The sequence below is a fragment of the Triturus cristatus genome, chromosome 8 (assembly GCF_964204655.1).
Source record: "Triturus cristatus chromosome 8, aTriCri1.1, whole genome shotgun sequence".
Classification (NCBI taxonomy): domain Eukaryota; kingdom Metazoa; phylum Chordata; class Amphibia; order Caudata; family Salamandridae; genus Triturus; species Triturus cristatus.
Genome location: NC_140591.1, coordinates 456,468,701 through 456,484,904, shown reverse-complemented (window position 1 = coordinate 456,484,904; position 16,204 = coordinate 456,468,701). Strand labels below are relative to the sequence as shown.

General features: G+C 44.1%; 2 protein-coding genes across 2 annotated transcripts in view; one reads left to right on the top strand and one right to left on the bottom strand.

Moving 5' to 3' along the window:
* RB1 (RB transcriptional corepressor 1) overlaps positions 1–16,204 on the bottom strand; it is a 1,278,597-nt gene that overhangs the window by 538,451 nt on the left and 723,942 nt on the right. The window lies entirely within an intron of this gene.
* Positions 11,576–13,428, top strand: LPAR6 (lysophosphatidic acid receptor 6). Its single transcript, XM_085621885.1, has one exon. The coding sequence runs from the start codon at positions 12,185–12,187 to the stop codon at positions 13,217–13,219; it is 1,035 nt and encodes a 344-aa protein (XP_085478011.1). The 5' UTR covers positions 11,576–12,184; the 3' UTR covers positions 13,220–13,428.

Genomic DNA, 16,204 nt, shown 5'->3' with positions numbered 1-16,204 from the left:
GACATCCTAAACTACAAATATACGTGCTTCTGAAATATCTGTGTAAACACACTCAAAGGCTCGGATTAAGCATTTCCCATCAAATTCGCTTATACGAACATCTATTAAGAACATCCTTATGAAACCATATTAGCGAGACACAAAATGCGGCAACTATAAAAAAAACTCGTTTTTAATTCCAAAATAGCTGTTGTGGAACTGAAATCAAGAGAACTGATTTATTTTGCGAAACTTAGTTCTGAAAAAGGAAAAGCAGATCATTTCAAGCAACTCGAGTTTGGAGGATTTGTGAATCTCAGCTCTCTTGTCGTGGAATACATCTCATAGGCCTGAGGGAATGGAATCACTCTATTGATATTGAAATCATATAGGATATTGACATTTCTATCTTTAATGTGCCAACGCATATCAACTCTGTGATCCGAAAATGCTGCTTACATGTACTGCATGCACAAATGCCATTAATCACTTTAAACACTGCCCTTATGGCTTTGGCAACAATGGTAAATAAAGTAACAGAAAATGATTGATTTCTCTACGGTATACATATGGGAGATTTAGAAATGGATGTGGAAAACAGTGTGATGACTGAGTGTACTTTTCACATGTAAAACAGACCCTCATGCATTCTAACCAGATCACTTCCTGGAAGGTGCGATGATGCATCACTCAGCCAACAGCACATACACTGCTGGGGGAGCCAAAGCCAACTCTATCTACATTATAATTCCAAACAATTGGTAACAAATCATCTGCAGTCAAGCCAGAACTATAAAATGATATCCTGGAATGCAGCAGAGGCTGAGATTAACACACACAGTTCGATCATTATCGTTTTGATTTTCTTGATAGAGACACAAAAGATTTCCTTTGCTGATCACTCACCAAGGGAAACATAGTTGTTTTACAGTTACTTCTTTGCTCATAATGTATTTAATCCACTCTGCAAGCTATACCACTGGGTAACAAGAGTTTTCTAAGTGATGGGGTTTGAGGGACTCTTTACCTGGAGGTGCCACAACAACTTGCTGAGTGTTATGTGCCTGTTCTTCGACATCAACTTTCATTCCTACTACCACTGAGTCTGGACATAAGGATGCTGGACCTTGGACTAACCAAAATCGAATTATCTCCTATTATCGCTTCTGGAACTTGTAGACAACATAGCTATAGCATCACCTTAATGGTTCAGTGGCATGCCCACCCGATGGAAAAAGATCCAGAGGAAAGAATTGGTGTCCCACGAATTGCCTCTATAGAAGCTCCAGTAAGATCTTGTAATGGTGCATTGCAGTGCTTTATGTTAAATGCGCAAGGATATCGCGTTTCTACTGTTTGCATGTCACTGTAGTACTTTCGTAAACTCGGCGCTCTTTACAGATCTGGGATTCTCATTCACTGGAGTCAAAGAGGTTCGCTGATATTGCATTTAGTTGCATTTCTAGCACTTCAAGGCAGTTTGAGAAGGTGCAAAATCAATTACAATATAACAGAAGACAGGAAAACATCAACAATTTTGAAACAAATCGGTCTGTATTGAAACCTATAGGGTATCAATTTATTTGTTATATCAGCACTATTACACTGTATGCAGATGTAATCAAGAATTAGGTGTACACAGCAGTGCTTATGTGAAAGTGAACGCCGCAAGTGAGACACATGACTGACTGCGATACTCTATAGGTTTAAATACAGACCACATTTTTCAGAATTTTTGCTGTTTTCCTGTCTTTTGTTCTATTTTAATTGATTTTGTACCTTATCAAACTACCTTGAAGTGCTACCCGTTTAGACATGGTTGCTTGTTACTAGATTAACGCAGGTCTCAACTGGATCTATGGGTCTTCTGCAGTTTTTTCCTGTTACAATTAAACCGATAACACTCAAATTAAACTAAAACTTGACACCCTTTTGGCCCTTGGTCCTGTCTAATCAGCCAATGCCTGCTAGCTACTGGTCACTAGATACTCATTAAACACCTAAAACTAAACAGAAAAAACATAAGATATTCAATTAGCATGATAGAAATGAACAACAGTCCACTGCTCCACATTCTTGCCAAAGGAGAAGAGCCTTCCCCAATATTATCACACCAAGTAGGACTGACTATGGATACTGACCTTACCTTGATCCCTCAAATTAATCAAGTTACATGGGGATCCTTCTACATAGTGAGATGTCTATAAGAAATTCTCCCTTATGAAGGTTTTCATCAAAGGGTACAAGATAACACCCATCTCATACTCCCCTTCTGGACTGGGTCAAGAGGGTATAGTTGGAACTTCCTCCATAAGATGAGGAAACTGTGAAGAAATCAGAATGCTACTGCAAGAAAAGTACTTATTATTCACTTTAGAAATTCACCCTCCCTCCAGTCTGTGCACCAATTTTCCCCAAACTGTGCGTCACAAACCACTGGTGAGTTGTGAACTGCTGGGTGGTGAAAGTCCAATCATTAAATAGAGATGCCATTAAATTCTGTATTTATCTAGTCACATTTGCTGCCTTCAAAGACAAAGGTCAAATGTTAGGCTATGACTTCTGACAAATTGCTGCTTGTTTTTTTTTTAACATGGGGATTGGAGTTTACAAACTTCTCTCACTTTGCAGTCAAGGAAAGAATAGCAAAGTGAATTGTTTGACAATCTTGCTGTGGTAGAGAGTGAGAAAGGAAAGGCTGACATTTTTGTAACAAACAACAAAATGTAACTACCTATAAATTAACTGTACACATTCAGCAGTTAGGAAATCAGAAATGAAGCACATTTCTTAACCCCTTCCCCGCTCATGACGGAACCACTCCGTCATGAGCCACGGGTGCGCTGTGCTCATGACGGAGTGGTTCTGTCATGCTGCGGCCGTTGGCGGCCGCTCCGCCAACGTGGCGCTAATTCCCCGCCTGTGCGGGCGATTAGCGCAGTGGGCGGAGACGTGACTGAACTACTCCGTCATGAGCACAGCTCAACGGTGACTCGTGACGGAGTGGTTCCATCACGGACACAGCACCACCGCAACTGCCCCCAAACCCCCCCCAGCGCAACGGCGGAATTCCTGCCGCGGCGAAGGGGTTAACAGTTCCAAAGTGTCCTGGAAACAAATATTTAGATAGGATCAAAACAAACCAAGACACTTTACTTGGTGATGCACAAATGATAAATATTGATTGAAACCCGATTTCCACACACTATCATTTGTATGCAGTATGCTTTTATCAGTAAAACTGTATGTGCAAATTTAGTGACCACTTCAGTGAAAAATGCGGTCTGTAAATGACACTGCGCTACAACACAACGCTTTAGTTACATAAAAAAAAAATCGGCCTCATGTCCATTAAAGGAACGTGGATTGCTAAAGTTTGTGTTCTAAGAAGTGAGCTATGGGTCTAAAAGGTTCAGGTAGCACTGCCCTACACTACCTCCTTGGGTCTTTACGAATCCTTTTTAAAAGTAATGTGTGTTGCTCGGCTTGCCTATCACTGATCTGGATGTCTCTTCCTTAGCACAAAGTCCAGACATGCCGACAAACGAGAGCTTTTCAAACCTATATGGCTCCATTCCTGAGTATGCCTTTCTTTAAAAAAAGGTTACACCAGTGTGAACTCCGCCAAGTTCACAAAGCTAGGATATTTATTTATCAAGTTTTTTTATAGGTAGTTACAGTAGGGTGTTATATAGTTGGGGAGAGTAGCCGCACAGACCTGGCACAGCAGCATTTACACGAGTTACATATGGAGTAAATAGAAAATACATAGTGACAGTATATAAAATAAGAATACAATAGACAATGGGATAGGCGGATGAAATAGTTCAGAGGTAGTTGAGGTAGGGTACTTCTGATCTGGGGAGACTAGAAGCACAATTTATTCCAGGATGTAGAGATGCTCAGATTTATTTGGAGAGTGTGAGGTAGGAGTCTTAGTCCAGTCAGATGATTTTGGGGGGAGGGTTTAATGAAACTCACTGAGAGCTAGAATTATTTACAACCATTTGAAATCCGAAGATCATTAAACATGTGGTGCGTGGCACAATCATAGATAGGACCTAAATAAAAGAGTGTAGGAATCAACATATGCGGCTCCGTCTAGTCTCACATTTTTTACACCCCATGCGTATGCGTAGCAGTGCTGCTGTACAAACTTTAGAGCATGTTCCAAACTTCATCCAACATCTCCATAGGCCTAATCCCAACAAATACCCTGTGTGAACCATACACTCCGAAGGAGACCCAGGATCCAGATGCAAACACGAGCGCGTTGCAACCTGCCAGGGGTATGAAGAACTGTTAAATGATGCAATACAATTTACCATACAAATCACCAAATTATAAACAATTAATTCGTTTCAACCACATATCCATCATTCCTAAGGCTGTTCACACCCACAAAAAACTCTAATACACTAGTTATGTCAAACTGTCTTAATTATTACCTTCTCGTTCATCTTCCTCATCCAGTCTTTACTTCGAGTCATTTTCCTTCCCACAGATATGAACTGACTAGCCCAACTCAGAAATACCCCGAATATGGCAATCTAATCCCCTGATTGCATTAAAGCAGACGTTTTCTCAGAACCTCCTGTTTTGTTTCTTCTGAGAAAGATAAATATTTTCTTCCTGACTCAAGTTTTGCTTCCTTTCTTTCATTCCTCGTTTATTAAATGATGTATTTTAATCCCAAATAATATCATTTTTTTTCATTTTCTCTGCAACAATCGAAGCCCCCGACCACTAACTCTTATTATGCAGATTTTGGACACCCTGTTCTGCCTGGCAAACAGGACCGAATGTGCCCAATTTAATACTCGCGAGGTGGCCATTCGGGGAGGCATGTATCGGGACATTGTACACCACTTTCCTTTCCTTAGCGTCTCTATATTTAGTACTCGTGTGAGGGGGCACTGAAAAATTTCACATTTGAAATGTCCTAAATTAAAACAACTGGTTGCTTAATTTTAAGATGAGGCATCGCATCTTCTCGCGGGTGCCATGAGCCGGTGGCTTAAGTACCGGGGCAATCAGAAGTACTTGCTTAGCTTGGTAAGTGGCAATGGAGAGAGCAGACCAATAGGACACGCTATTCCTGATGTTTTGTAGTCCCAGTAGATTTTTGGGCCCTCAACATTTGTAGACTGCTTGGAGGACATTCAGCAAATGATTGAAACAGCTTTACAGGCAAGAGAGGCCCCCACTGCTCTCAAAGTAACTAGGGTGCAAGTGGACGATGCAACAACCGACCCTGATGAAGATATCACGGGCTATTTTGTGCAGTGTGCTGATTTGGCAGAAATCATGCAACACCTCAAGGAACATTGGAGTTTCCTCGCCCTTTGCTCTCCTCAATGAAGAGTACTTATTTTCTCAGTGCCAACGCCTTGAGCATGAGTCATGGATTGTTGTGTTTTGACACACGAATGCAAGGATTTAGAGAAACAGTCCTTCTTTACCTTGGTTTCTCATGTAACCTTTTGAAAAGTTCACCAAAAAATTCCTTGCCACAGGGAAGGTGGACAATGTCATTGCAGGAAGGTCGACCCAAGGTATGACAATACTGGAAGATGCTCTACCAGCAGATCCAGTGGACAAAAGAATTAGACTGTCGTGAAGTGAATTACACATCTTCCAAATTTGCTATCCGTGTCAGTCCATACACAACATACATGGCGCAGTCACTCCTTAAAGAATTCCAGACTCTAGAAGACCAATTGCAAAGAGGAGGGGACTACGCAACAATTTATTTATTTTTTTACGTTTTATAAAGTGCAAACCCGACCCAAAGGTATCAGCACGCTTTACATGAGCACCAGTTGCATTACAGATGGACATATTAATTTTTTAGTTAGGCACAGGGAGATTAATTGATTTGCCCAGAATCACAGGTAGTTGAGTGTCCCTGCTGAGACTCGAACTCGGTTACCCAGCTTTGAGGTCGGCCGCTCTAGCCGTTATGTCACATCCTCTCCCAATTTTGGTTTTTATGGAGCAGGAGCTCCTATTCTCGTCAGATTCATCCTTTGACAACTTATGTGCATCTGCTGCAGGGGCATCCATTGGGGCCTCCCAAAAGGCTATTCTAGTGAAGCTTTCCTTCAGCGGAGCAAAAGTGTTTGTCCAACAGATGGAGGACTTAGTTTAAAAAAAAACTCCCGTCCCCCACCTGCTCCAAAAGCATGACTATGCCTCATTGGTCCTAGTTGTCGAAGACTGCTCTTATTAAAGGAGGTGAGATCGCCTTATGTATCAGAAGCCTGGGCACTGGAGGTTGTTTCAAGAGGGTACCTTGTATCTTTCCTATACCCAAACTGGGAAAAAGAATCTAGGCAAATCACATTAACTATGTAAGTGCGGGCAAAAAAATCTGAGACTGAATACTACAATTACACTTATGTTAAGAAACATATACAACATGACATGTTATTTCTGTTGAGTTGTTTATTGGTCATTTTTTTAGGAGAATTTTTTTCATTTCTTACGATAAATTTATGTAAATTTGTTTCTGATATTTAGTTTAAATATTTAAAAATAGACTTTAACAATATTTTTTCAAGTGTCCAAATTCAAAGTGAATACATAGATATTTACATATATAATACATCAGTCAATCTTGTGTTTTCTTTTTTACTTTTACATAACATCAATTAGTGAACCATAAATACTCTTTATAGACCATGCTCAGTGCAAATAGCTAAATGGTGGGCAAAAGCTGGCGCTATGTTGACACTACGCGCGTTTCGGCTGAGCCTTCATCAGGAATCCATCGCAGTAAACACCATGGTAATGATGGTTCAGCTGGAGAAGAAGGTTTCGTAAAGATAGTGTAAAATATTGCCATGGAACTAGAGCATTCCTTGCGTGGTACCGTGGTACGCAGTGATTCTCAGGTTACTAAATATAACCTTAATAGTATTATAGCCATCCAGATAAGATGATTCATGCAGATACACCACGTATGTATTGGTGTCCCTGAGAAGACTGCACTAATGTGGGTAAAGTAGCAATGTATGCCCAGGACGTTGGATGTTTGCGTGGGATCACTGTATGTCACTGTCAAGGCGCATGGTGTGCGTACCAGCGAGCTTAGGGATCCTACCGTAGGATACACCAGGGACCCAGGCAGGCATTGCAGGTGTCAAGATAGTCAGTTACCGGTGCCGACGTATTAGTGTCTACACCAGTTCAGGCTTCATTGTTTTATGCACAACAGAGTAGCGAATAACGCAGTATTGTAGGAGATCCCTAAGCTCTCTGGTATGCACACCATGCGTCTTGACAGTGACATGGCAAGTTCATCTTGTATACAGGGGCCTCCTATTATCCAAGTTTATCTTTTCTAAACCAACCACTAGTTTTGACAAACTATTCCTCAACATGCCATTTGCTGTTAGGTCAGGCTCCAGGCAATTCAACTTTACTCAAGAAAGTAGCAGTCATGGTAGTCCCTTAGGAGAAGAGATTCCTTGGTAATTATTCAATAATATTCCTGGTGCAGAAATCACTGGGAGAGCGTCACCCTGTATTAGACCTGAAGGGTGTGTCCAAGTATATTTACCATCAGCCTTTCAAAATGATGACCTTATAGACTATTTTGCCTCTGATGAACGAAGGAGGCTTTCTGTGTTTGATCGAACTCATGGATGCTTATCTCCACGCACTGATCCATTTAAAATTACAAGAAGTGTCTATAGTTTGCGGTAGTTTCAAGTTTTGCCTTTCAGTTTGCCATAAGCACAGTGTTTCACAAGCTCCTGGCTCAGCTGGTGGGTATGCTACATTTTTCTGGTGTTCAAGGGTATCCTTACTTAGATGACCTGTTAACAACATCTTCTTTTTCCAAGGCAGAAGAAAAAGTTCAACAGGTCTACAGGACACTCGAAGAGCACGGTTTATTTCTAAAACCTAACACAATGCCAGACTTTTCTTTTAACTCTTTGAACTTCAGCACTGATCTGGGCCAGATTTTCTTAACAATAAAAGGAAGTTATAATTGACCTCTTACCTGTCAGTACTCTCAGCAGCAAAGACTCAAGTCTTTGCAAGAACTTAGCTTCGGAGTCAGGGTGAGATGGCTTTCACCATGGCCATTCGTCTTTGGAGACGTCTCCATCGCTATCCTCTGGTTCATCATCTCTTGCGGTTCTGGAAACCGGCTTCAGAGAATTACGAGATTCTTATTCAGATTCGAAGAAGCCCTGAGTGGTGGCTCAATTAATTAAACCTGGACAGGGGGTTCACTTCCACTCTCCTCCTACATCGCAGTTAACAACAGATGCCAGCAAGGTGAGTTGGGGCAGTGTTTGGGGGTCTAAAGGCGCTGGGGAAATGGTCCAACCAAGAGAGGGCCCAATCTTCCAACTGAAAGGTCAAAGCTCTCCTTCACTTTTATCCATCACCAGGTAGTTTGCATTTAAACCGACAATCAAGCTGTCAGGTCATGCATAAATAGCAAATGGGAATGGGCCTGTTGGCTCGCATTCTCTGAGGATTTGTTTGTGAGAAGAGCAAACTCTCCTATCTCTGACTGCAGTTTATCACCTGGGGAAGGAGGATGGGCCTGTGGAGTCTGAGTAGCCAACTCCAGTCTTCAGTATCCCTCGGTCTATGCCCTCTCTTGTTTCAGAAGAGTATGGAGAGACTTGGCTGCCCATGGCTAGATCTCGAAGCACAGAAATTAACACCTTTCTTTTATGCATTTGCCACCTAATTTCATCTCAAAGGGCAGAGGCAACCAATGTGATGTCTATTCTTTAGACTCAGTGTCTCCTTTAATACTTTCTGCTATTCTAGTTAATTCAAACACTAAGATACGCAAGGATGATGTGAGGGTTTTCTTGGTGGTTCCAGATTGGTCCAGGAGGCCATGGTAGCCAATCCTCCAACACATGTCTGCAGCCCGATTCTTGCAATTCCAGCCCAAATCTCCCCCACAGAGATTGCCCCATCTGTATGGATTCGGAGAAACGTCTCAATCAAGAGGACTCACATTTGAAAGGCTAAACCTTGTGGCTAGAAATTGTTCCAATGATGTTGCTGAGAATATTCAGTAATCTAAAAGACCATCAACATTAAAATCCTAGATAGACATTAGTAGAGTATTGAGGCTTGGTGTGCTTCTAAATCTCTCTCCTTTTAATTACAACCCAAACAGAATTCTGGATTATCTGAGATATGGCTTTCTTTTGGGGCTCGTAGCATCAACAGTTAAAAGTCAATTGACTGTGATCCAGGCTTTTCGGGTCCTGAAGAATTAGCTATAGCTCTGATAGCTTTTCATGTTCTGAGAAATGTTTTCCTGTGCTGCCCAGTAGTACATTCCCTTGTACTTCCTTGGGACCTCCTGCTTGTTCTTTGATTCTCCAGGGACCTCCATTCGAGCCTATAATTTCTGCACATCTTAAATTTATGGTGGCGATTTGCTCTGTCAGAGGATTTGTTAGTTAGGAGCTTTACTCTCTTTCCCTGCATTCCTTAAATTTTTTCTTGATAAAATAGTCTTTAGGCAGAGTCCATCCTTCCTCCCTAAGTTTCCTACTTCCTTCACTGTTCAGAGGATATCATTCTGCCAATGATTTACCCAAATCCTGAAAATTATAACCAATCCAGACTTCATACCTCGATGTGCATAGGGCACTCTCAATTTACATGGAATGGACTTCCTCTTTCTGTAAGGTTGACTCCTTTGTTGTCACTTTCGGCCTTTTGGGAAGGGGAATTCGTCCATTATCTTAGACTGTCTGGGTGGATTAATTCTATTTCCAAAGCGTACGAATTATCAGGGCTGGATCTTTCCAGGTCAATTCAGGGGAGATCTACAAGTGAAGTTTCCACTTAATGAGTAGCATTCAAAGGGGCCAACTTAAAGGACAATTTCTGCGCTGCAACATGGGCTACACCACACACATTTACAATTCACTACAGTATTTAACTGGGAGGAGATTTCACTGCAACCTTTGGTTCTCACGTTTTGTCTTCGGCGTGTGATATTTAAATGCTCCTTCCTTAGGTTTTGCCTACAGCTCGCATGCGCTATCAGAGAAAGCTATTGTCTTTAAACAAAAAAGTCTTAACAGAGGCTTACAGCCAGTCCATAACTTACTTTTACTAACCATTGGTTGACTACCACTTCACTCGTTTCTTTGCTTACCATTGGTCAGCTGCTTCTCCTGCCGTGCGGCTTCCTCCAGGGTTTTGGAGTCTTCCGGGTCTTCGATCATGCCATGGAGATAGTACTGCTTCCTTTGGCCACTGTCCTTCCACTGGCCAGCTGGTACTCTGTTCATGCGGTCAGAGAGTGAATGCTCTGTATAACAACTCCGTTTTTCATCCCCGTTCCAAAAATAACTTTCCCCCCACCACCCCTGCCATCCATTGATTTTCGTCCTCCATTGATTTTCACCCACCCTCTGTTCTTCTCCCGGTCTTCCAAGAGCCTCTGCCAAACCCCCCCTGTGCAGTTTCTTTTCATGTTGCGCAGCAGCACGGACTAAAAGTAAAAAAAAAAAAAAAAAAAGTAACAAAAATTTGGTGGCGCAGTCAATGCTGGCTGTGTCATAGCACTTTTTTTGTTTACATGTGCTCCCCTGCATGCATCCCCATGTACATGAGCAACAGAGGGCCTCCTGCCAGCCTTTTCATGGAGGAAAGACCTCCATGACAATCGCTGGTGGTCCTGAAATTTGTACTATGCATGGCGGTGCTGCAGTGGCACCACCAGCATATTACTTTGCCCCTGACCACCACACCACTGCAATGGTGGTCCGACTGCCAATCATAATTGGCCGACCGGTGCATCGGTGGCTGGACTGCTGCCACCACGCCCTCGCGAGTTGGTCCTTGTTGTATTATACATCTGGGTGCAATGATAGAAGCAGCAAAATACCAGCTGGGCAGCACACTATGCTAACCACGCCCCTAATTACATTGGTCACGCCCCTCTAATAGGACCCCTCTCCTTTTTTCATTTCACTTAAAGCCCTGGATTGATCGATATAAAACAGAAAAACGCCATCATGGAACCCAAAGTAAACAAAGAAAAAAAAACGCGCAAATTTACATGGAGAGAAAAAATAAATATACAGGCACTTTATTACGCAAAGAATGGGGAAAAACTGCCTGTAAGCAAATGTAGGCCGAAATGTGTGCCCCAGTTTCAGTAGAACGTTGTGCTCTCTAGTGAAACTTCGGATAGCCTGTATTACAATCATGTTAAAAATGTTCACATTATTTAACAAAACTTCTAGTCTTCCAGCTTTACAGATGTGTTACATTGTGTGTGTTTTGGCGTGAAAACGTGTACGGTGAAAATATCGCGCTACGCCCCTCTAAAGGGCGGCTACTACATATTTTTTCCTTCTACACTGCAATTGGAGAGTCGCCACCTTGGGCTCCAAAGCCCCTTTGTTGGCTAGTGAGGGGTTAATGGAGTGCAGCCCCAGCAGTCTGCAGCTTCAGGCCGTGCCTCCAAGGTATATTCCCAGCAGACACATTATCAGATTAGAGTCACAAGCAAACAAAGTGGGCAGGGCCCATTCTTCTGCGGGGCCGGCCCCCTCTTCCTGTGTAGCGCTGCTACACGCCCGGGAGTTCCTTCCCCTGCTCAGAGGAGACGCCGCGCCAGGCACGAGCTACGGAGGAGACAAAACACCGGCCGGGCGAGAGTTACTTTGCCGCGGTGTGAAGCAAGTTTCACAAGAGACGCAACACCTGCACAAGTTACGGTGCAGCTGTGTGAACAGGGTTCACTTTGGAAAAGGAGAAGAGTTTGTTCTTTTGTGCCGGACCAGCCTTGCCTCGACAGGGGTCTGCCGTTCACACAGCCTGGAGGGGTGTTTTGAGGGGAGGAGGAGGTGAACGAAGTCCCCTGGAATGCCTCGGATTTAATTACAGAGCTGGAGTAGCCGAAGAATGCCTTCTCGGGCAGCCCCGATCGACATTCCCGGGCAGGCTAAGGGCTCCTGGGCCGCTTCTTGGCCGAGCCCGCGGTGAGCAGCCCTGGACACGAGGAGCACACGGTCCGCTGCGGGACAGTGCCGGGTACATGGCATTTCTGGCACTCGGTGAAGGGAGCACTTTTCCGCCGCCGCCCTGCGCAGGAGGGTAAATGCTTCAGATAAGGGTTTTGAACGAAGGGGATAGTCCTTGAGAGCGCGCAGGGGCCCATGCCTGCGCAGAGGGAGTGCAGCCGCCCCCTCCGATGATGGTAAGCGCAAACATCACCTCCTGTCCCGCCGAAGACTCCTTCAAGTACACCCTGTATGGCTGCGTCTTCAGCATGGTGTTCGTGCTGGGCCTGCTCTCCAACTGCGTGGCCATGTACATCTTCACGTGCACGCTGAAGGTGCGCAACGAGACCACCACCTACATGATCAACCTGGCCATCTCGGACCTGCTCTTTGTCTTCACGCTGCCCTTTCGCATCTTCTACTTCGTGGCCCGCCAGTGGCCCTTCGGGGACACGCTCTGCAAGATCTCCGTCACACTCTTCTACACCAACATGTACGGCAGCATCCTGTTCCTGACCTGCATCAGTGTGGACCGCTTCCTGGCCATCGTGCACCCCTTCCGCTCCAAGACCATCCGCACCAAGCGGAAGGCCAAGGTCGTGTGCCTGGCCGTCTGGCTGACGGTGATCGCCGGCTCGGTGCCCGCCAGCTTCTTCCGCTCCACCAACGCGCAGCGCGACAACGCCACGGAGAGCTGCTTCGAGAACTTCTCCAACGACACCTGGAAGACCTACCTCTCCAAGATCGTCATTTTCATCGAGATCGTGGGCTTCTTCATCCCACTCATCGTCAACGTCTTCTGCTCGGCCATGGTGCTGCGCATCCTGCGCAGGCCCGTCACGCTGAGCCGCAGCAAGCTCAGCAAGGCCAAGGTGCTTAAGATGATCGTCGTGCACCTGGCCATCTTCATTTTCTGCTTCGTGCCCTACAACGTGAACCTGGTGCTGTACTCGCTGATGCGCACCCAGGCGCTCAGCAACTGCGCGGTGGCGCGCGCCGTGCGCACCATGTACCCGGTGACGCTGTGCATCGCCGTGTCCAACTGCTGCTTCGACCCCATGGTGTACTACTTCACCTCGGAGACCATCCAGAACTCCATCAAGAAGCGCAACTGGTCCCGGCGCAAGGACTCGCGCTTCTCCGAGACCCTGCCCTCCGAGAACTTCATCCAGCACAACCTACAGACGCTCAAAGCCAAGATGTTTATCAACGAGTCCACCATCTGACCCCGGCCGGCCTGGGGCGGCAGGGCAGGGCGCGGGGGAACTCTGGGAGCTAGCGCCAACTGTGAAGGGGGCCGTGGAGAGGACTGGGTCTTCGCTCGCCTCCAGACCATGCTTGCAAAGGACCTTTGTATACAAACCAAAGCACATATTTTGAGAACAAATATTTTAAATAAGAGCCTATTTTGTTTATTAAAAATTCTGAAATGCAACTACTGAAAAATCCTCTTATTTTCACTCAAGTGCCACCTACTTTAGCTGGCATGACCGTTTCCCAGAAAGGTAGTCCCAGAAGTATGCTATAATCCAGAAATCGAAACTGATCCATGTTAGAGGTAAAGCACCTTCAGGTAGGAGAGCAAACGGCGTATTGTCGCTTACTTCTGCGGTACGTATAATGGGGGCGTGAACGTACATCACAAGGGCCTAAGGTGTGAGAAGAGGATTGTATACATATCCACACCCGGGAGAACCGAAGATGGTTGATCACTTTTAGAATGATTATTTATTGCATTTAGTTTATGCTCTGCTTGAGAACGACGCACAACCTACGTAAAAGAGATGGCGATTTATGTTTTAGCAATTCGTTTGGCATTAACTGTTTCACTTTTGTTTATTTGCATATTGGTACTTGTCGTTTTTGATTTCTTTGTGCTATACACGCTACTAGTACCAAATGCACCATGACTAGATGAACTAGTCGCACTTACCAGTGCACAGAGTACTGTACTGACATCTCCATATACATGATAATGTGGTCTGTTTGGCTGCCAAAGTAATGTCGCTGACACCTGTTTTACCAATTTTATTACAACTTTTGGGTTGGCGCCACGTTGTTTTGTTGTTGAGTTACATGTAAGATGTGTGGTACCCTCTCCCCCACACCGGTATAGGAGCTAAAGTATTTTCTGTTAACTGAAGGTCGCTTTGTGCTACACATCAGTCTCTGCACACACCCAAAATGACTTCCACGCACCATGTTGTATTCTGCAGGTATGGTGACTGAGCGGTAGTAACATATTCTGCACACTCAGTGCATAGATGCAATGCCACTTTGATTGTGTCCGATGACAGGGTGTTTTGACTGCTTTTCATACAAGTTCACCGTGCCCATGCCTTCGGAAGGGTGCACAAGTTATTCTTTAAATTCTAGCATTCTGGGTTTATTCAGAGCAAACTCTAGCCCCCTTGCAGATTAATTTCTGCTCGATCAAAATACTGTATTTCCAAGAAATACATTCTTACATATAAATATTGCACATTACCAGATTTATTAGTAAGCAATCACGAATGTCATAAAATTAGTAGTGCACAGTACACATTTTGACTAATTTAACCAGCACATGGACTTTGGCTAATAATATAAACACTTAAAATTTCCCACACTAAAACACAGTAGATGGTTGACAACCCCCAAATCCCACATATATTAAGAACACATTGAAAAGACAAAGGTGCCAAATTAACCATTAGCGTGCAACTCGTTTTGCTCGGGTACATTATAGAGTGCAGCATGCATGGCAGCTCATCACATAGGGCTCTCCTCATCAATCTTATTGACAGGTCAAATTTCCCATCTCCCGCGTGCGTGACCTTGCCCGATCATCCTCTGAATGCAGACATGACTCAATACGGTTTTCAGCATGGTCCCACATATATTTAAAACATTTTAATAGTAAGAGGATAACGTAACAAATAAACAGCAGCTTGTAACTCATTTCAATGAAGTGCTATGTGTATAGTTACTCATCTGAATCACAAGATACTCTTAATAATCCTTGCTCTCAGGTCAAACTTCCAACTTGTCAAGCAATCCTCTTGGTGGAGCAAGATTTGCTAACCAATTTAAGACGCCAAGCTACCAACTTAAGGGCGTGGCAACCTTTGTTCTTAAAACACCAAGAGGAAAAAGGCCTAAACTGGGATGTTAGCATTATTCACAGATATTGACGGTGGCCATGGCTACGTCCTGGTATCTAAGGTCACATAACAATTTTAAACCCATTTCTCTTGACTATCTCGTAATTTCTGAATACAGGCCAGAGAATCTTCTTCCTTTCCTAGAGGAAGAGTACACAATCCATCAATAGATGGACCACTGAATATTTCCGTCCCTGCTTACATGGGCATTGGCCAAGACACTGGTTTCTAACCTCTATATACACTAACCCAGGTTAAGTCCCACCCTAAGCCGCATAATTTCATTCCATAAAGACTTGTCTGGAATTGTATAAAGGTACGGAAAGCAATCCATTCTCTCCTGAGAAGCTTAAAAGGGGGTAACTGAACTCAACTTTGAGATACTGACGGTCCTCTCTCCAACTGGTTTTGATAGCGCACTGTCTGTTAGTGCTCTTTATTTGACTAACTTGGGTTACTGTACCTCCCTCAGTGTGCAAGTCAGGAACTTCCAGGTGGTTCAACACATTTGTTTTCTCATTCAGCCAGCATTTTGTTTATTTGCATATTGGTACTTGTAGTTTTGGATTTCTTTGTGCTAGACATACTACCAGTACCAAAACGCACCATGACTAGATGAACTGGTCGCACTTACCAGTGCACAGAGAGCTGACGTCTCCATTTGCATGCTAATGTGCTCTGTTTGGCTGCCATGTTAAATTCGTGTGTTTTGCCACTTTTATTATAATTTTTGGTTTGGTGCCACGTTGTTTTGTTGAGGAAAATGTAAGATGTGTGGTACCCTCTCCCCCGCACCGGTATAGAGGCTAAAGTATTTTCTGCTAACTGGAGGTTGCTTTGTACCTTACAGCAGTCCCAGCTCCTACCCAAAAAGACTTCCACGCACCATGTTGTATTCTGCAGGTACGGTGACTGAGCGGTAACAGCATATGCAGCACACTCAGTGCATAGGAGCAATGCTACTTAGATTGTGTCCCATGCCTTCGGTAGGGTGCGAAGTTATTCTTTAAATACTAGTATTCTGGGTTTATTCAGAGCAGACTTTAGTCTTCCTGCAGATTAACTTCA